We start from the raw sequence: 21,931 nt of genomic DNA, 5'->3' as shown, positions 1-21,931 counted from the left end.
TCTTAGTGATAGTATTATGCTAACCACTAGTGCCAGTGCGATGTTCCGTCAGGATCTCGATCTTCACCTGCTCTGAGTCTGCCAATCAGGCTCCGGGTCAGTCAAGTCGCCAAGATTAGTCTTCGCTAGCTCACGCCACGTCCATGGTTTTTCCCTGTGGTTTGCTGCTAATTGCGATGAAATATTCAGACCGGAAAGGCGCGTCTCCCCGATCGACGCCCCACCGTTACCCACGCACGATTGCGCTGGCTGAATAATGTGAACTTTCAACAAGATCTAAGCATCAAGAATTTTATCTGCAAGTGCGTTTGTAGGGATAAGTGTAGTGTACGTGAGTGATTGTGTTGTGTTTACAAAAAATTATCTGCGTTACGGATGCTTGAGCCGGGAAGATGTTGAGTAAAACGTGTGCTGGTGGACGTGTGGACCGTGATGGCCTCATCTATCGTTTTCATGGCCGACTCCTGTTGCCTGCCTTGTACAGAGAGCCTCACTCCGATTTGGCCATCGGTATCAGATATATCTTTCTATTTTGCCCCCACACACTTCCCTGTCTGCTGTGCTTGCTCACTGATAGAGACGGATAAATAGAATCAAGCAAGAAACATGCTGCATTCTAGAAATAGGTAGAATACAGAAACAGTGTAGATATGTATAATGACAGCCTTTCTTATACAAGACAGAGAAAATAAATAAATATGCACGCCACATGCGTCGGTTTGTTTGAGCCTCTAGTTTGCAATCTAAGAGCAACTTTAGCGGACCCGCTAAAGTTTAGTGGAGTAAACGGCCGAGTATACTTTATACCAGTACTTTTGCTTCTCTAAAAATTAGTTGTTTCTAATTGATCACCAATATTTAGCGGTGTAAAACAAACTTGAACGGCAAAAACACAAATTCAATGCACACAAACACAAATTGGGTTCAAATAAGTACATAAAGCTTACTTAAACACAGTTTGGTGCCGATTCGGAATAATTTACATAGAAATTAATATGAACTAGAAGAAAATTTAGACTAAACTAACCGAAACTTACTACTCGCTGTGATGCGCTCCCCGACCTTCCGTTCCTCCCTCGTCTCCCGTGCGGAGACCATCGACGGGTCTACGGGCTCCAGCCGCGGCTTCTCACCAAAAGCGAAGTTCCGTTGGCCTTCGTACTGACATGCACTAGTAGAAAAAGAGCCTATTGTCCCGGTTCGTAAGGTCCTTTTGTCTCGGTTTAGGAACCGGGACTAAAAGGTCGTTACTAATGCCCTAGGCCTTTAGTCCCGGTTCTTACACGAACCGGGACAGATGGGCCTCCACGTGGCCGCTGGGGCCAGCCCAGGCAGGAGGTCGTTTGGTCCCGGTTGATGACACCAACCGGGACCAAAAGACATCCACGCGTCAGCATTTCAGGGGCTGAGGTTTTTTTTGAAAGGGGGGAGGGTTTAGGGGGTAATTTAGGGTGTGTAAGCTAGCTAACAAAGAGAAGTGTCCTCTCTTATTTCCGTGCTTGGTTTACCAACGCTACTGCTATGCCTAAACATGGCTTAGATTAAAGTGAAGGCAACATGTGGTGCATGTCGAAAGTAATATTAATCCTAACTTGATCAAGTTTGGATTAGTACGACTTTCGACATGCACCACATGCTTGTTGCCTTCACTTTATTCCAATCCATGTTTATTTCACTCACTGATATATAATAACTCTTAATGCCCGCATCATGCATCATCATAATAACAAGTCCTACTAATCATCATCATACAACTTCTACTCGTTATTAATAACAAGTCATACGATCATCATCCTCATAGTCATCGAACCAACCCTACTTAATTGTTCTAGGCACATGATCATCAGTATTAGGTAGGACCTAAATACACTCTTTAAGGTAAAATATCATAAAATAATATAGACCCTGACTCTTCATTATGAAGAATGGAGATCATCCTGTCTCCAATTCTTGCGCTTCGCTTCCTTTTGCTTCCAAGAACCTCCTTACGACTGTCCATACATTTTTTTCATTCCTTGATTTTCATGTCTCCACTTCTTTTAGAAATCCGGTATGGACAGTTCAGATTCGTAGGATGACCTGGATGTATGTTCAAAACATCAAGGCGACCACTCTGATACATCAGACGAGGCACACAATCCTCTGGGATTATCTGTTGAAAAACATAGTAATAGCTTCATAGTTAGCAATGATGTACTAGTTTTAGAAGTATGCAAAAGATGCACGGATGTCGTAATAGTAAGAAATCTTACCAGGGTATCTCTATAGTAGTTACCGTAGTTCAACACGTGCACTAGTGGCACGTATTGACCATAATGTGGAGGAGTTTTACAATAGATATTGTAATTCTCAAGATCAGTACAAAATCCGACCAGATGAGTTTTCTCCTTATAAGTTAACGCAGAGCCATCGGTGTAGTAGGTTATGTCTACCATGTTCCGCACATTGTTTGAACAATCAAAATAAGCTGTCAACTATTTTGAAATGAACAATATAAATTAGCTAATAACTATGTTTGAGAAACTCATATTGCGGTAGAATTGGAGGCGTATCAACAAGGACCCAAATGTCCATATTGTCTTGCTCGATGTCAGGATCACCAAGATCCATGGTGACAAGCATACCCTCATCAAAACCATACATCTTGCAAAATGCTTCCCAATTTTTGCAACCAAAATGGGTTACGCTCTCAGAATTATACAGATTTACTTCAAAATCTATATCATGATGGGTCCTTAGGTGAATTTTCTTTGTTTCCATATTTTCATGGTCTTCAAAACCCATCCTCTCCAAGACGTAGCGTCTTGCATGGCATGGGATAAGCTAGTCGAATTATAAAAGATGAAAAGTACATGTTGAAATAGTTGAAGTCGTGCTTAATTACGAAAAAAAATAACACTTGTCGTCGTTGCGTACCGTTTCAACATCGAAGGTCTCCTCCAGCTTAATACTGAAGCGCCGATCTTCGTCCAGGTGAGGCCTGTCGCACAGACCTCGGTCGTCGTGGCACCCGTCGCACTCCCCCGGGAGACTTTCGTCGTCCGAGTACGACATTTCCTATGTTCATAATTCAAATATTAAACGTCTACAATTAAATATATGTACTAAAAAACCTAAGTTAGATCATTATTATTCATCACGGGTTGACTATCGGTCTGTTGAGTCTTTTCTTGAAAACTCTCAGCTCACGTGGTGTATACATTCGACCGTTGGTGATGGTCGCTCCTCTTTTCATCCCCGAGTGCATTACACCAAAATGTCTAGCACACGAGAATGAAGGAGAAGCGACCCCCACGACAACAGTCGGGATTCTTCGTCCTCTCATATATATATGGTGGAACTCTCCCTCACTGATTCCTCTCTGACATTTGCGACCGTCGGTGATGGTAGCTCCTCCTTTCGTTCCCGAGTGCATTACACCAAATTGTCTAGCACACGGGAACGAAGGAGAAGCTACCCCCACGACAACAGTCGGGATTCTTCGTCCTCTCATATATGGTGGAGACTCAACAGACTTAAAGTCAACCCGAAATATCGTTTAATTATCTTTCTAAAACCAGTTCGTGGCTGGTCTCACCTCGAGGTTGGAGGGGGTCGGTGACGGGGACGACGGCTTGGATGATGGAGGGGGGCTCCTAGATTTCTGCGGAAACAAAAACCCTATAAGCTATCAACTAATCATATGCATACGCCTTGCATAGTGCTTTCCAATTTTAGCATTCAAAGTAGGAGTAGTTTTCCAATTTGAGCATTTAATAAGCAAAATCAAATCACAAAATAAAGTAGTATTCAAATTAGGATGCATTTAATTATAAGCAAAACTACATCATCTCCATGCGTCCGTACATCGTCGAATATTATCACTAATACACCTCGAATACTATCATACATATAGCATCGCTAGTACAGCTAGAACCGTAGTACCCGACGGGTATCGGCGCGGGCGGTGGACACCCAAAGAGAAGGAACCATCACAGGATCATAGCTCCAGTGAGATCCCTGAAGAACCTGCCAGGTATTGTCGAACCTGCCAGGTATTGTCGAACCTGCCCTCCAACGCAACCATGTAGCGACATACGTGCTCGTCCTCCTCGCTGACACGGTGACGTACCACCTCTGCGGTGTCCGGAAGTCTCGGCACCGTCACTGGCCCGCGCGACCGCAACCAAACAAGGATCGGGTCAACGACGGGCTGGCTCCTCACCAACCTACGCCCCCCGGAAGGTAGCACCTCCCAAAACCAGCCCGGCGGAGCTCAGTCCTGGACATGGCCCCTCTGATCAAGCCGGCCTCCTCCGCCGAGTCGACGACGAGGATGCGGGATTGGCATCGTCGACGTCAATGCGGGAATAATTGCTTTAACTAAAAAAATAAACTAGTTCTATTAATTTTCTTGCTAAAAATAAACTACTTCTATAGTAGTTTTATTAAATCAACTAGTTCAACTACTAAGCACTTACTATAAATAGAATAAAGTAGTACTTACTAAAAATAAACTAGTTTAACTAGTTCTATTATTTTTCTAACTAATTCTATTAAACACTTTCTAAGTAGTACTTACTAAAAGTTATCGGGGAGGGGGTATATCGACAACGACATACCCGATAAAAAATAAGAAGAGGAAGAAGAAGAAAAAAAAGAGGAGAAGAAGAAAGGAATAGAGGAGGAGATCGAAGAAAAAAAGAAAAAAAGAGGAGAAGAAGAAGGAATAGAGGAGAAGAAGAAGAAGAAATAGTCTTTTTTTTTCTTCTTTTTCATCTTCTTATTTATTTCTCCTCTTCTTCCTCTCCTCTTCTTATTATTCTTCTTCTCCTTCTCCTTCTCCTTCTTCCTCTTCTTATTTTCCTTTTTTCTCTCCTCCTTTTTCTTCTAAATATGAACATATACATAAATGACTTTGATCATACACAATTTTCAGATTCCTACACAATATGAACATATACATAAATTGACAAAGAAAATTCTATGAACAAAAAAAAATCATAAAAATTCTATGAACAAAATTACAACAGAAAAAAATCATAAAAATTCTATGAACAAAATTACAACATAAAATAACATAAAAATTCTATGAAAAAATTGACATATTCTTTGCATATGAACACACAAGCATTTGCATATTCAACAATAATATCACCAAAAAATCTATGAACAGAAAAAAATTCTAACTTTTGCATATTCATTTATGAACCAATTACAACAACTCAATTAATAACTACACATCTAAATTAGGAAAATTCATATGAGCTCACTGCGCAAGGGGGCGGCGATCGACGAGGAGGCAGGGCACGGGGGCGACGGTGAGGGGCGCGGCGACGGGCGACGAGGAGGCAGGGGGCGGCGACGGCGACAGTGAGGGGCGCGGCAACGGGCGACGAGGAGGCAGGGGGCGCGGGGCGACGACGGCGTCTCGGCGGCGCGGGACGGCGTCGGAGGCAGGGGCGACGACGGCGACGGTGAGGCGCAAAGGGGCAGCCTGGCGGCGTTGTCGGGGCGGGGAAGACGAACTGAATGAAAAATTTCACAAGTGCTAGTTATATAGACGAAGCATTGGTCCCGGTTCGTGACAGCAACCGGGACGAATGCGACCTTTAGTCCCGGTTGGTGGCACCAACCGGGACTAAAGGGGGGAACTGGTACCGGTTAGTGCCATGAACCGGTACCAATGCACCCCTTTAGTCTCGGTTGGTGCCACCAACCGGGACCAAAGGCCTTGTGCTGCTGCGCCCGTGTCGAAAGTTTAGTCCCACCTCGCTAGCTGAGAGGGGCGCGCAGTGGTTTATAAGCCCCACTGCCGCCCCCCTCTCGAGCACCTCTCCATTGCAGGCTTACGAGACTAATTGTCACTGCTATGCCTGATGGGCCTTCTGCGGGCCTGAATCCTGGCTCATGGATGGGTTTGTAGTCGTATTCAGGCCTTGGTGGCCCAGTAGGTGGCATATTTTTTTCCCTGTTTTTTTGTTTTCTTTTTTGCTTTATTTATTTTGTTTTGTTTCTACTTACAACAAAAAACTTATTTATTTTATTTTATTTTGTTTCTGGTTACTTATTTATTTTACTTTATGATAATTCTTTTTGTTATTAATTAAAGTTTCTAACAAAAAAGTTCTTTACGAAAATTCTTTTTGCTTTTAATGATTTTGAACAGAAAATACTTCATAATTTTAGTTGCATCAATTTTATATAATTTTAGTTTCAATAATACTAGAGGTTGCTTATAATGTTTTGAACAGAAAATACTTTGATAATTTTAGTTTCATAAATTTTATTTATGTTATTAAAGTTTATTTTATTTTATTTTATTTTGTTTCTACTTATATATTTATTAAAGTTATATTATTTTGTTTATAATTGAGAGGGTTACGGCAAAAACTGGATGCACTTCGTGTACAAAACGGACAATCTCTTTCGAAGTATCAGGATTTCATACAGAAACTCGTCTATTACAAAGGGATTTCATTTTTTTAAACTTATTTGAACTCCTGACTTTTTGTGTGTTCAAAATGCACCATTCAAAGACACATCATAAATTTTTAACATTTTCTGACTTCATTTGTTATTTTTCATGCATTTACTGATTATTTTGAGCTATAAGACCCTAAAATTGAAAAGCATTTCAAATGAACTCTGAAAAGGTTGCAAGTTGGCATGGTATCATCATTTCATCCACATAGCATGTGCAAGAATGTTGAGAGGGTTACGGCAAAAACTGGATGCACTTCGTGTACAAAACGGACAATCTCTTTTGAAGTATCAGGATTTCATACGGAAACACGTCAGTTACAACAGGCATTTCAAATGAACTACGAAAAGGTTGAAATTTGGCATGGTATCATCATAATAGTTGTGGAGAGAAAGTCTTCAATTTTTCTTCGCTTGTGTCCTTTCCTTATTGAGCCGTAACCATGGATAATCATCATCATTTATCAGGATGCTTGGGTCAGCCTTGACTTTGAAGGGAGGAATTTCATGAAACTTTTCATAATCTTCGGACATGTCTGACTTGCCCTCCACTCCCACGATGTCCCTTTTTCCTGAAAGAACTATGTGGCACTTTGGCTCATCGTATGATGTATTCGCTTTCTTATCTTTTTTTCTCGGTTTGGTAGACATGTCCTTCACATAGATAACCTGTGCCACATCATTGGCTAGGACGAACGGTTCGTCAGTGTACCCAAGATTGTTCAGATCCACTATTGTCATTCCGTACTGTGGGTCTACCTGTACCCCGCCTCCTGACTGATTGACCCATTTGCACTTAAACAAAGGGACCTTGAAATCATGTCCGTAGTCAAGTTCCCATATGTCCACTATGTAACCATAATATGTGTCCTTTCCCCTCTCGGTTGCTGCATCAGAGCGGACAACGCTGTTTTGGTTGGTGCTCTTTTGATCTTGGGCGATCGTGTAAAATGTATTCCCATTTATCTCGTATCCTTTGTAAGTCAATACAGTCGAAGATGGTCCCCTGGACAACGAGTACAGCTCATCACAAATAGTGTTGTCACCTCTGAGACGTGTTTCCAACCAACTGCTGAAAGTCCTGATGTGTTCACATGTAATCCAGTCGTCGCACTGCTCCGGGTGTTTGGAGCGCAGACTGTTCTTGTGTTCATCGACATACGGGGTCACCAAGGTAGAGTTCTGTAGAACTGTGTAGTGTGCCTGAGACCAAGAATATACGTCCCTGCATATTATTGAGTCCCCTCCAAGCGTGCCTTTTCCAGTCAGTCTCCCCTCATACCGCGATTTAGGAAGACCTATCTTCTTAAGGCCAGGAATGAAGTCAACACAAAACCCAATGACATCCTCTGTTTGATGGCCCATGGAGATGCTTCCTTCTAGCCTAGCGCGGTTACGGACATATTTCTTTAGGACTCCCATTAACCTCTCAAAGGGGTACATATTGTGTAGAAATACGGGGCCCAGAATGACAATCTCGTCAACTAGATGAACTAGGACGTGCGTCATGATATTGAAGAAGGATGGTGGGAACACCAGCTCAAAACTGACAAGACATTGCACCACATCACTCCTTAGCCTTGGTATGATTTCTGGATCGATCACCTTCTGAGAGATTGCATTGAGGAATGCACATAACTTCACAATGGCTAATCGGACGTTTTCCGGTAGAAGCCCCCTCAATGCAACCGGAAGCAGTTGCGTCATAATCACGTGGCAGTCATGAGACTTTAGGTTCTGGAACTTTTTCTCTGGCATATTTATTATTCCCTTTATATTCGACGAGAAGCCATTCGGGACCTTCATACTAAGCAGGCATTCAAAGAAGATTTCCTTCTCTTCTTTGGTAAGAGCGTAGCTGGCAGGACCTTCATACTGCTTTGGAGGCATGCCTTCTTTTTCGTGCAAACGTTGCAGGTCCTCCCGTGCCTCAGTTGTATCTTTTGTCTTCCCATACACGCCCAAGAAGCCTAGCAGGTTCACCCAAAGGTTCTTTGTCACGTGCATCATGTCGATCGAAGAGCGGACCTCTAGGTCTTTCCAGTAGGGTAGGTCCCAAAATATAGATTTCTTCTTCCACATGGGTGCACGTCCCTCAGCATCTTCGGAACAGCTACTCCGCCGGGACCCTTTCCAAAGATTACGTGTAAATCATTGACCATAGCAAGTACGTGATCACCGGTACGCATGGCGGGCTTCTTCCGGTGATCTGCCTCGCCTTTGAAATGCTTGCCTTTCTTTCGACATTGATGGTTGGTCGGAGGAAATCGACGATGGCCCAGATACACATTCTTCCTGCATTTGTCTAGGTATATACTTTCGGTGTCAGCTAAACAGTGCGTGCATGCGTGGTATCCCTTGTTTGTCTGTCCTGAAAGGTTACTGAGAGCGGGCCAATCGTTGATGGTTACAAACAGCAACGCGTGCAGGTTAAATTCCTCTTGTTTGTGCTCATCCCATGTACATACACCGTTTCCATTCCACAGCTGTAAAAGTTCTTCAACTAATGGCCTTAGGTACACATCAATGTCGTTGCCGGGTTGCTTAGGGCCTTGGATGAGAACTGGCATCATAATGAACTTCCGCTTCATGCACATCCAAGGAGGAAGGTTATACATACATAGAGTCACGGGCCAGGTGCTGTGATTGCTGCTCTGCTCCCCGAAAGGATTAATGCCATCCGCGCTTAAACCAAACCATACGTTTCTTGCGTCACGTGCAAACTCAGCCAAGTACTCTCTCTCGATTTTTCTCCACTGCGACCCGTCAGCGGGTGGTCTCAACTTCCCATCTTTCTTACGGTCCTCACTGTGCCATCGCATCAACTTGGCATGCTCTTTGTTTCTGAACAGTCGTTTCAACCGTGGTATTATAGGAGCATACCACATCACCTTCGCAGGAACCCTCTTCCTGCGGGGCTCGCCGTCAACATCACCAGGGTCATCTCGTCTGATCTTATACCGCGATGCACCGCATACCGGGCATGCGTTCAAATCCTCGTACGCACCACGGTAGAGGATGCAGTCATTAGTGTTGGGGATCGTAGCAGAAATTCAAAATTTTCTACGCATCACCAAGATCAATCTATGGAGTTTACTAGCAACGAGAGGGAAGGAGTGCATCTACATACCCTTGTAGATCGCGAGCGGAAGCGTTCAAGAGGACGGGGTTGATGGAGTCGTACTCGTCGTGATCCAAATCACCGATGATCCTAGCGCCAAACGGACGGCACCTCCGCGTTCAACACACGTACGGAGCAGCGACGTCTCCTCCTTCTTGATCCAGCAAGGGGGAAGGAGAGGTTGATGGAGATCCAGCAGCACGACGGCGTGGTGGTGGAAGTAGCGGGATTCCAACAGGGCTTCGCCAAGCGCTGCGGGAGGAGGGAGATGTGTCACGGGAGGGAGAGGGAGGCGCCAGGGCTTAGGTGTTGCTGCCCTCCCTCCCCCCACTATATATAGGGCCAAGGGAGAGGGAGGGCGCAGCCTTGGCCCTTCTTCCAAGGAAGGGTGCGGCCAGGGAGGAGTCCATCCTCCCCAAGGCACCTCGGAGGTGCCTTCCCCCTTTAGGACTCTCCCTTTCCCTTATCTCTTGGCGCATGGGCCTCTTGGGGCCGGTGCCCTTGGCCCATATAGGCCAAGGCGCACACCCCTACAGCCCATGTGGCCCCCCGGGGCTGGTGGACCCCCTTGGTGGACCCCCGGACCCCTTTCGGCACTCCCGGTACAATACCGATAATGCGCGAAACTTTTCCGGCGACCAAAATAAGACTTCCCATATATAAATCTTTACCTACGGACCATTCCGGAACTCCTCGTGACGTCCGGGATCTCATCCGGGACTCCGAACAACTTTCGGGTTACCGCATACTAATATCTCTACAACCCTAGCGTCACCGAACCTTAAGTGTGTAGACCCTACGGGTTCGGGAGACACGCAGACATGACCGAGACGACTCTCCGGTCAATAACCAACAGCGGGATCTGGATACCCATGTTGGCTCCCACATGCTCCTCGATGATCTCATCGGATGAACCACGATGTCGAGGATTCAATCAATCCCGTATACAATTCCCTTTGTCAACCGGTATGTTACTTGCCCGAGATTCGATCGTCGGTATCCCGATACCTTGTTCAATCTCGTTACCGGCAAGTCTCTTTACTCGTTCCGTAACACATCATCCCGTGATCAACTCCTTGGTCACATTGTGCACATTATGATGATTCCTACCGAGTGGGCCCAGAGATACCTCTCCGTTTACACGGAGTGACAAATCCCAGTCTCGATTCGTGCCAACCCAACAGACACTTTCGGAGATACCTGTAGTGCACCTTTATAGCCACCCAGTTACGTTGTGACGTTTGGTACACCCAAAGCATTCCTACGGTGTCCGGGAGTTGCACAATCTCATGGTCTAAGGAAATGATACTTGACATTAGAAAAGCTCTTAGCAAACGAACTACACGATCTTGTGCTAGGCTTAGGATTGGGTCTTGTCCATCACATCATTCTCCTAATGATGTGATCCCGTTATCAACGACATCCAATGTCCATGGTCAGGAAACCATAACCATCTATTGATCAACGAGCTAGTCAACTAGAGGCTTAATAGGGACATGGTGTTGTCTATGTATCCACACATGTATCTGAGTTTCCTATCAATACAATTCTAGCATGGATAATAAACGATTATCATGAACAAGGAAATATAATAATAACCAATTTATTATTGCCTCTAGGGCATATTTCCAACAAGTAGGGCATGCATGTATCTTCTGCACCTCCAATCCTAGAGGGCATACGACCTTCTTTGTTGCGTACGTACTGTCGGGCAATTCGTTATCCTTTGGAAGCTTCCTCTTCAATATTTTCAGTAGCTTCTCAAATCCTTTGTCAGGCACAGCATTCTCTGCCTTCCACTGCAGCAATTCCAGTACGGTACCGAGCTTTGTGTTGCCATCTTCGCAATTGGGGTACAACCCTTTTTTGTGATCCTCTAACATGCGATCGAACTTCAGCTTCTCCTTTTGACTTTCGCATTGCGTCCTTGCATCGACAATGACCCGACGGAGATCATCATCATCGGGTATATCGTCTGGTTCCTCTTGATCTTTAGCAGCATCATCGGGCACATCCTCTAGTTCCTCTTGATCTTCACCAGCTCCCCCCATTGCAGCATCACCGTATTCAGGGGGCACATAGTTGTCATCGTCCTCTTCTTCTTCGCCGTCTTCCATCATAACCCCTATTTCTCCGTGCCTCATCCAAACATTATAGTGTGGCATGAAACCCTGGGTGTGAAGGATTTTCCGGTCAGAGTAAGACTTCGTATTCCCACATTTAGGGCATGGACAACACATAAAACCATTCTGCTTGTTTGCCTCAGCCACATCGAGAAAATTATGCATGCTCTTAATGTACTCGGAGGTGTGTCTGTCACCGTACATCCATTGCCGGTTCATCTGCGTGCATTATATATAATTATGTGTGTCAAAAGTAAGAAAATCAGACAAGTATCTATCTAAAGTAAGAAAATCAGACAAGTATTTATCTAAAGTAAGAAAATCAGAAAGAAGATAAGAACAAGAGGCTCACCACGGTGGTGCCGGCGACGAGATCGGCGCGGGCGATCGACGGCGGTGAAAACGGGGACGGGGTGTGACGGACCGCTAAACCTAGACAAATCTCGGGAAAAATGGAGCTCCGAGGTCGAGCTTCGAGAGGAGAAAGCTTAACTAGTGTGGCTCAGGCATTTCATCGAACACCTCGTGTGCATAGGAGGTGAGCTAGAGCACCCAATGCCCTCCCCCTCGCCGGCCAGCAAAAAACAGAGCACTGTGGAGTGCTCTGCTGCGGCGATGGGGTATATATAGGCAACTTATTTGTCCCGATTCGTGGCAGGAACCGGAACTACCCCCCCCCCTTCTGTACCAGTTCTAGGCACGAACCGATACCAATGGCTGTGGGCCAGGAGCGCGGCCCATTGGTCCCGGTTCGTGCCTAGAACCAGAACAAATAGATCCAGACGAACCGGGACCAATGCCCACGAGGCCCCCACCGGCCACCTGGGCTCACGAACCGGGTCTAATGCCCCCCATGGGTCCCGGTTCGTGAAGAACCGGGACTAATGGGCTGGCCAGGCCCGAACCAAAGCCCTGTTTTCTACTAGTGATGACATGTAGGCCCGCGCCGCCTGCTCGGCTAAATGGAAGGAGCAAATCCAGATCTTCTTGTCGGTGTGCCGATCGGTTATCTCGACCACCCACGTTCTCCAATTCTGCTGCCGCACGCCGATGCACTGCCTCTGTGGCGGCGGCGGCGGAAGATCGGGGAAGCCGGGCAAGCGGCCGTGAGAGGAAGAAGATGTTGCACGGGAGGAAGTAGTTCCGCGACCTCGAGAACGCTCGTGGCGCCGCGGATCCACGTTGTGCGTGGGCGGTGGGGGTCAGGTCATATCGGCGGCGGGCCGGCGTTGGAGTGGGTGCGGGTGAGGTTGGGCGGCGGGGATCGGGTGGAGGGCCGGTGGAGAGGCGAGGTTGGATTTTTTTTTACTCCGCGGCCACGAGGAGGAGTAAATTTAAGGGTCACGCGCTGCTTGCAGTATATATTTTTGGGTCTGTTTAGGACACATCTAGATGTGCCATAGTTATGTCACATCTAACCTGATGTTCACTATGTTTGTGGTCTTTTTTTTTGTCTCAGTTTTTTTTTGTTCCTTGTTGCTGGGTTATTTGTGAAAGGTTAGATGTGACATCCTTAGAAAACATCTAGATGTGAGTTAGACAAACTGTATATTTTTTAGAGGTAATTACACCGATGGTGCTTGAACTTGTCATGCATGTTCAGTTTAGTGTCTGAACTTGAAAAATACATTGAATTGGTTCTAAAACTTGGCTAGCGCATGCAAATACGGTGCTAAACATATATGTGCTGACATGGCACCCCACCTGTCAGTATAGAAGAAAAAAATGGAAACATAAAATTATGCTCATTTGGAGTCGAACAGCGACCTGCTCTTTGATTATTCACGCGCTGACCACTACACCGAAGAAGCAAAATTGCAAATTAAGGCGTGCACTGCTTTATGTATGATAGCATGACTTTTGGTGTTTAAATAGGCTGCATAGGGTGCCCATTTGGTACAGATTAACTTTTTTTAAAAATGTTAAAAGTCTGTAAATTGTAATTCATAATAATAAAGTCAGATTCAAATATTTGTGTATTATTAATAATTACTTCCTGATATACAAATATTTGTGTCATCAATAATTACCTTGTGGCATAAAAATATTCGTGTGCACGTATTGCTAAATTTTAAAAAACAGGCCCCATGTCATGTTGTGGGTTATAAATATTTTCGAATATTTTTGGTACATAAATAATAACCTCATGGTACACAAATATTTATGTGGAGACACAATAAATATATAGAGGCATGTAATAAAATAACTTACTAAAAAATGTTCCTTTAATTTTTAGAAATATTCACTTATTATTTAGAAAACAATAGTTTAAATATAAGCCATGAGTGTTTAAAAATGTTTAGTAAGTACACACTTTTAAAGTGTACAATCATGGATTATATTTAAGAATGTTCGTTAAATACATTTTTAAATGTTTAGTGAATACAATCCATAGATGAGGTAATTATTAATAACACACGAATATTTGAATCTAAAATTTATTATTATGAATATAATTTACAGACCTTTTACATTTCTCTCTGAAAAAATAACATGTCCTAAATGGCCCACTGGATGCAGCGCATTTAAGCACCAGAATCCCTTTTGTTTAGCATTCATTAATATGTAATGGCCAAAGGTGCGATCATACCGTGTGTGGTGCAGTGGTCGGCGTATGCTCTCTTCAACCTGCAGGTCATGTGCTCGTCTCTAACCGGGCACTATTTTTAATTTCAATTTTCTATTTGTTCTGACATACATATGGGACCACTTGTCATAAAGGCACATATATTATTAAAGTAATCTTGCTTCGCCACTACAAGTGGCCCCATGCCATGTCAACAAATACGGGGCCACATCAGCACACTACACGTCTAATACAGATGAGATTAGCACCGTATTTGCACGAGTCAGCCAAGTTTTAGAACTAGTTCGGCATATTTTTCAACTTTAGGCACTAAAGTGAACATCCATAGCAAGTCCAGACACTACTGATGTATTTACCTCTATTTTTTACTCCTTTAAGTTTTCTTGGGCTTTGGCTAGATGCCGGTTAGAGAGAAAAACCAGTTTTTTTTTCTTGGGTAGAGTTGCTCTATCACATGCATGTTTAGCAGCTAAATCACACTAGTCATTATCTGGTGATCCCACGCCGTTTGATTACACCCTTTAGTGACATACTTACATTTCTTCCGATTCCACCTCGTCAGGTAACGCTGAGCATGTGTCTGAGTGTCTCACACGAAATGTTCTTCGTCAGTCAAGTTTTCCAAAGTCTTCTTCAGATTTCCTGGTGCTTTCCCACCTCCACTTCGCACGACGACGCACGCGCTCTTCCAGTTCCACCTCGCCATCTATAAGTAGGCAGCACCACCACGACCTCAACACCCAGCTCAAGCTTGAAGGCATCACTCAGCCACAGCACTTGCATCATCATCAGCGTACCTGCCCGGTCAGGTTCGATCCCAATGGAGCTTCCTCAGCTAGCGTCCTTCCTCGGCGTGGTGCTCGCCACGGTGCTCTTCCTCAAGGCCGTCCTCCGCCGCCGCCGCCAGTACAACCTCCCGCCGGGCCCCAAGCCGTGGCCGATCATCGGCAACCTCAACCTCATCGGCACGCTCCCGCACCGCTCCATCCACGCGCTGTCCAAGAAGTACGGCCCGCTCATGCAACTCCAGTTCGGGTCCTTCCCCGTCGTTGTCGGCTCCTCCGTGGAGATGGCCAAGTTCTTCCTCAAGACCCACGACGTGGTGTTCACCGACCGCCCCAAGACCGCCGCCGGCAGGTACACCACCTACAACTACAGCGACATCACCTGGTCCCCCTACGGCGCCTACTGGCGCCAGGCCCGCAAGATGTGCCTCACCGAGCTCTTCAGCGCCAAGCGCCTCGAGTCGTACGAGTACATCCGCAGGGAGGAGGTGCTCGCCCTCCTCGGCGACCTGTACCGCGGCGGCGCCGGTGCCGGCCGCGTGGTGGTGCTCAAGGACTACCTGTCCACGGTGAGCCTGAACGTGATCACGCGCATGGTGATGGGCAAGAAGTACCTGGAGAAGGAGGTGAGGGACGAGGCAGGGGCGGTGATCACGACGCCTGAGGAGTTCAAGTGGATGATCGACGAGCTGTTCCTGCTCAACGGCGTGCTCAACATCGGCGACTCCATCCCGTGGCTCGACTGGATGGACCTGCAGGGGTACATCAAGAGGATGAAGAAGCTGAGCAAGATGTTCGACCGGTTCCTGGAGCACGTCGTGGACGAGCACAGCGAGCGGCGTGGGCACGAGGGGGAGAGCTTCGTGGTCAAGGACATGGTGGACGTGCTGCTGCAGTTCGCCAGCGATCCCGGTCTCGAGGTCAAGCTCAACAGAGAGGGCGTCAAGGCTTTCACTCAGGTGAGTGAATTAATTATGTTTATCCCCTGCTTGCTCCTACAAAAACAATTTAGTACTCCCTCCATTTTTTTAGTCTGCATATAAGATTTGATCAAAGTCAACCTTTGTAAAGTTTGATCAACTTTACAGAAAAAAATATCAACATCTAAAATACTAAAACTATATGGTTTGAAAATTAATTTCATGATGCATCTAACAATATTGATTCATATTGTGAATCTTGATTTTTTTTCTATAATATTAGTCAAAGTTAATAAAACTTGACTTTGACCAAATTTTATATGCAAACTAAAAATGATGAGAGTATGTGCTTTGAGACTAGGTTTCGTACACAAACGTTGTTGGTTGCCTGCACTGAAAACAAAAACAAGTATCGTCGTTCTAAGCAGAAAAGCCAGCAAGCATATTATGTCCTGTTGCTATCGGTCTAAGCGAGTCAGACTCTAATAATATCCATTATCTGAACTCTGGGGAAAATAATGGGATTGTTGATAGGCACGTCCCACCATGTGTAGACAAGTTCCACCAAACACGGTAGAGAAATGAACTTTACATTCCAGTGGGCAACACCCTCAAATTCAATCGTGACATTGCCATTCATTACTTGGTCACAATACTCGCAACTGATTCTGTAACTGTGTGCAGTATAAGACTCATTTGCACATCACAATAAATTTCGAGTTCTCACACTAATCGGCACCATTTTGAAACGTGCACCTGTAGGACCTCATTGCTGGCGGCACGGAGAGCTCGGCGGTGACAGTGGAATGGGCCCTCTCAGAGCTCCTGAAGAAGCCAGAGGTGCTTGCCAAAGCCACTGAGGAGTTGGACCGTGTGGTGGGGCGAGGCCGATGGGTCACCGAAAAGGACATGCCGAGCCTTCCCTATGTGGATGCCATCGTCAAAGAAACCATGCGGTTGCATCCAGTAGCGCCGATGCTTGTACCCCGCCTTTCCCGTGAGGACACGTCCATCAATGGCTACGACATTCCTGCCGGCACACGGGTGCTAGTCATGGTCTGGTCTATTGGTCGCGACCCAGAGTTGTGGGAAGCGCCGGAGGAGTTCATGCCGGAGCGGTTCCTCGGCAGCAGGCTCGATGTCAAGGGGCAGGATTATGAGTTGCTTCCATTCGGGTCGGGACGCAGGATGTGCCCCGGGTATAGTCTTGGGTTGAAGGTGATCCAGGTAAGCCTAGCGAACCTCCTGCACGGGTTCACGTGGAGGCTCCCTGATGGCGTGGAGCTGAGCATGGAGGAGATCTTCGGACTGTCCACGCCACGCAAGTTCCCGCTGGAGGCTGTCATGGAGCCCAAGCTCCCAGCTCACCTCTACGTTGAGGCTTGAATATTTGATACATGTGTGCTCTCGTGTGTTGAGTAATTATTACTACTTGTGTTGTTTTATTTTTTCTATAATCTTTTTCTAGTATTGTATGGTTTGCGGTGTAACTAAAGTGATCGAGATGTGCAAGGAAGGGTGTAAAAAAATGTTTGGTAATTGCTAATTCAATAAGTGAAATAATGGGATTTTTTCCTCTTTGAAGATGTCTTTATCAAAGTCTCGCCTAGTCCCGCGCGACTCCAGTTGGTGGGTGGGCGATCTAATGGCGCTCCTTGTATATCGCCTCCGGCGGAAGCGTTAAACCCTGGCGATCAGAAGAAGTTCCCCACCACGATGAACTAGTAGGCGTTTCAACTTTCAAACAGCAGCACTTACTGGCCATGGGAACAAAGCACGTTCCATTGATGAAGAAAAAAAAATATGTTGGCCACATTCGTGAGGGCCGGTGGTCGAGTCTGTGAGTGTTTTTTTAATAAGGGGCGCTTTAGGCCATCTTTAAGGTGGACCTGTAAATCTCCCGCAACCGTTCGGACCGCGGAAGCCATTCAACATCGACCTGTATCGGTCCGTGAAGCGGTCCGGGTGCGATTTCTCTCGCAAATCGGAGACAAACGTGGAGAGATTTGCGGGAGTCTGGACCGATCCGAAACCCGTTTCTGACCGCCCTGTCCCAAAAAAGCCCTCCCCTCCCCCGCGCGCTCCCGCCCAGCGCCAACTGCCCGCATTCATGCCGCTGTAGAGCGCGCCGCTTAACATTGAAGGGGGCTCAGGGCGGACACAACCTCTCACTGCCTCCGCCATTAAAGCGGCACGCTGACAGATGGCGTCGCCCCGACGCGTCCTCGGTGTCCGCGCCTATTCAATGTCGGAGACACGTGACTCCACGGGACGGATATCTACCGCGTCCGTTCAATGCCGTTGTCCGTCCGTCTGCCGCCATTAAGCGGGCTCGCCGGCCGAGAAACGCACTCTGGGGCCGCGCATTGACGCACCCGAACGCCTCGCCTCCCCGAAATCCGCTATACAAAGGCAACCACACCCGGCTAACTCCACACCATAACACCAGCTCCTCCACATCCTCCTCCCTTGCACTGCATCCGCCATAATCGCCAGGGGAAAGCACTGTCGGACGGTCTGTCACCGGAGATGAAGCAAGCGGTGGCCGCCCTTGCCGCCGCCTGGCATAGCCGCCGTGCCACGCGGATCAAGGCTGGCTTGCCAGCCAGCTTGCCTGAGGTCTCCGACGACGACGACACCACGATGGAGACGGGCTCCGACGACTCCGCCCCATCTCTCGCGCCTCCTGTGCACGCCGGCTTCATCATGGAGCAGGCGCAGACGCAGTTCAACGCCGTCATGGCGGAGGTGCAGCCTGCGCCAGCGCCTTTGTCGGCGTTCCAGCAGGGACAGGAGGAACAGCGGTACAACATGTTCCTTCTGGAGCGGCACCGGTTGGTGGAGGGCCAGATCTATGGCGAGCGCACGAGCGAGGAGGCCGTGGCGGCCATGGCCGCGGCAAACCCCACCTTCATGGCGGAGCAGCGTGTCATCTACTATGTCGTCCGCGCTCAAGCCGCCGCTCGCCTGGAAGCGGCCGCCGCGGAGGCGCAATTTTAGGTGATCGCGGAGGAGAACAACGCCAGTTTCGCCTCCTACGCGCCGGCGCCACCATTTTCATCGTGGACCTCACGTCCACCGGCGACGGACGGAGTGCGGACTCCTCCGAGGATGAGTAGGCCACGGGAGGCGGCGGTGCCTTTTGTCCCATGTGGGTCGGTACGTCTCCCGTGTTTTACTCTTCCTCCCGGAGACCTCACCTTCACTTCATCGGTCTTATCGTCGATGCTCACGGAGACGGCGGGAGGAGGACGACACGGGCTTGGACGCTGGGCGCCGCCGTCGTAGGATAGGTTTAGGGGCGGTCTCTTTTTTGTTCTAAATGTAGTTAAGTCCGCCGTGTTTGTATGAAATCCGTCATGTTTATACGAATTCCGACCGTGTTTGCATGAATTTCATCCGGTTTGCTGAAAAATAGTTTGAAATATATGCGGCTAGCGTTGGATGTCGACCTCCTGCATCCATGTTCGCGGACTGGTCCCTCCTATCCGCGGACGGATGCGGGAAGATTTTTGCGGGTTGACGGTAGAGATGCCCTTATTACATAGTATAAAAAGTATAAGTATCCATCGTCAAACCAAGTCCAAACTCAGAAGGAAAAAAAATGAAATACAAGTAATCATAAAAGCATCAAACTAGTACGAGCGTACTGTGGCTAATGTTAGAGTATCACCTCTGAGTACTAGTTAATTAAGATTTTCTTTAGAAAGAAGGCCGAGGGCCCGCGTGAAATAAGTGACGCCTTGAGAAACCTCCATGATCAGCTTACAAGACACACGGCAGAACAAGCAAACAAAAAATAAAACAAAAGAGCTCAACTTGATCGTCAAGGTCCTCATCCACCAAGTCGCCATAGCAATGGAACAGATATAGTGAGAAACATGAAGTGAGCAGAGTGAAGGAGGTGGGAACCAAGTCGTGCTGACTTCCATCTCCGCTGCTAAAGAGGCCCACCTGCCCTCTCGCCTTGGTTCGAAGGGCGTCGCACCGTCAGCATGCAGAGCCGCTCGCCTTAGAGCTCGAACAGAATCAGACAAGAAGGTCGCCAAGGGGCAGAAACCAAGCGTGACCACCTAACCATGCCAAGCTCGTCGCATGGTCAACACCGCCGATGTCCATGTTGACGTAAGTGATCGGTACGACGCATCAGAAGGAGCGAAAATCAAAGGGAGGCATCGCCAGAGCAGGTCCCAAGTATCGCCGAATACCTGTCATCAATGGCCCAGCACACTCACAACCCCTTCATCCCACAGCGGCGCTTCCAAGAAGGGGACAACACCGCACGTCGCTGCCGCCAAGTCCGGAAAGGATTGAGTTTTCACTCAGGAACCAAGGGATGAGAAGGAAGGGGTCCTTGACAATGCCTCCAAGAAGGGGATCAACATTCGCGGATGTCGTTGTCGTTGTGGCCGTCGACGAGCCAGGGATTTCTCCCAAAATCCAAACCACCACCAGAGACATGCCACCCCACGGCTAGGACCGGCAAGTCCTAGATCCGAATGGCAAAGTAGCTAGGTGAGGCAACCACCTTCAAATCGGACATGAAAGAAGGACGAAATGCTCCACATACTGCCGCCAACACCCACCATCCACTCACTACCCGCCGCAGGGCAGCACCATCCACCATGGCTGAGGCAGACGCCTTAGATCCGAGAGACCACCCTCACATGTTACCAACCGGCAACAGGCCACAAGCACGCACGCAACCAGCCCAACAGTCGCACTAGTACCACGCCATCGCACTTTGCAACCACCAGAGACACCGACACCCATAGCTGAGACGCACGCACACACATATTCCCGAGGTCGGATCCGAGAGGAAATCTAGGCAGGGGCTTGGTCAACGACGCCAGTTCTGCTAACCTTCGGCACATCGTAGCCAAGGTCTGCTCATCGTCATCGCGAAGACCAGCCATGCCGCTAAAATCAAGAATCGTTGGGACGGTTTGCCGCTTACCGCCACAGAGGAGGCCGGGAGTCGCGCAATTGCATACTTCTTACAAAAATTAGCAACATATGCATAGTTCCAGCCAAAACAAATGTTCCTACCTCATGTGCTTGCCCACACAATCAGCTTCGGTCGATCCCCTCGCCTTGGTGAGTGGTATCCATAGCCATGCCAAACTTGGGTTAATCTTACATTCAAGTATCTCAGTTAGCTGAATCGTCAATTGAGCTAAGCCAACTAAAGCAACATCTGTAAAGGCTCATGAACAATAACCAAACACTAATAATCTGCGTCATCTCCTGACATAACAGACAGAATAATACAACCTAAAACATAGAAGTTCAACTAAAATTTATGTTGAGTAAGAAAAAGTGTCTGGATAGGCATGACTAAATGCTTGTATTCACTTCCTCTATTTCTCTATGAACAATGGTGGCAAAATAGGCTAAGCAGTTTATCTTCATAGTCAGTGATTTCAGTATCTACATCACCAAGTATATCGAACTTTGGTCTTAATTAAGCACCTACGTTATCATCAACTTTGCTTCAAAGTTTTCAAACATCATACAAAGTGACATATATAACTAGGTGGTGTCCCAAGTGCAACATATAATGCAAAGAAAGCATTAGTGATCAAATTATTGGTTCAAAATTTTCAACCAGTTGTGTCTCCAGATAAAAGAACATCAAGAGATAGTCATCATCCAATTCTTTCGCGCTTTTTGTGCTCGGGTTCTTATTTGGATTTGGTCGCAGTGGATTAGCAAACATGAGTCGTTTGTCGTCGTTTCCTTGTGTCGGTGGATCACCGTGCGCACGCCATAGTCCAACATGGCGTTGATGTGTTGCAGCTGCCAAAACGGCATGACTAAGAGCTTGTTCCTCCGACGGGCAAGTCGACCCGGGCTTCCTCAAAGATGGGGAGGTCGACCTGGGCTTCCTCGAGGACGGAGAGACAATCTTACTCGAGGGCTATTCCGGTCAA

The 21,931-nt window shown here is 47.1% G+C and overlaps 1 protein-coding gene across 1 annotated transcript; it reads left to right on the top strand.

Annotated features, from left to right (window-relative positions):
- Positions 1-15,015: 15,015 nt before the first annotated feature.
- On the top strand, positions 15,016-17,582 carry LOC123121528 (trimethyltridecatetraene synthase). Its single transcript, XM_044541533.1, has 2 exons — positions 15,016-16,037; positions 16,761-17,582. The coding sequence occupies exons 1-2, from the start codon at positions 15,114-15,116 to the stop codon at positions 17,382-17,384; spliced, it is 1,548 nt and encodes a 515-aa protein (XP_044397468.1). The 5' UTR covers positions 15,016-15,113; the 3' UTR covers positions 17,385-17,582.
- Positions 17,583-21,931: the final 4,349 nt, after the last annotated feature.

This window comes from Triticum aestivum, chromosome 5D (assembly GCF_018294505.1).
Source record: "Triticum aestivum cultivar Chinese Spring chromosome 5D, IWGSC CS RefSeq v2.1, whole genome shotgun sequence".
NCBI lineage: Eukaryota > Viridiplantae > Streptophyta > Magnoliopsida > Poales > Poaceae > Triticum > Triticum aestivum.
Note: the sequence above shows the minus strand (reverse complement) of the source record. Positions and strands in the feature narration are given on the sequence as shown.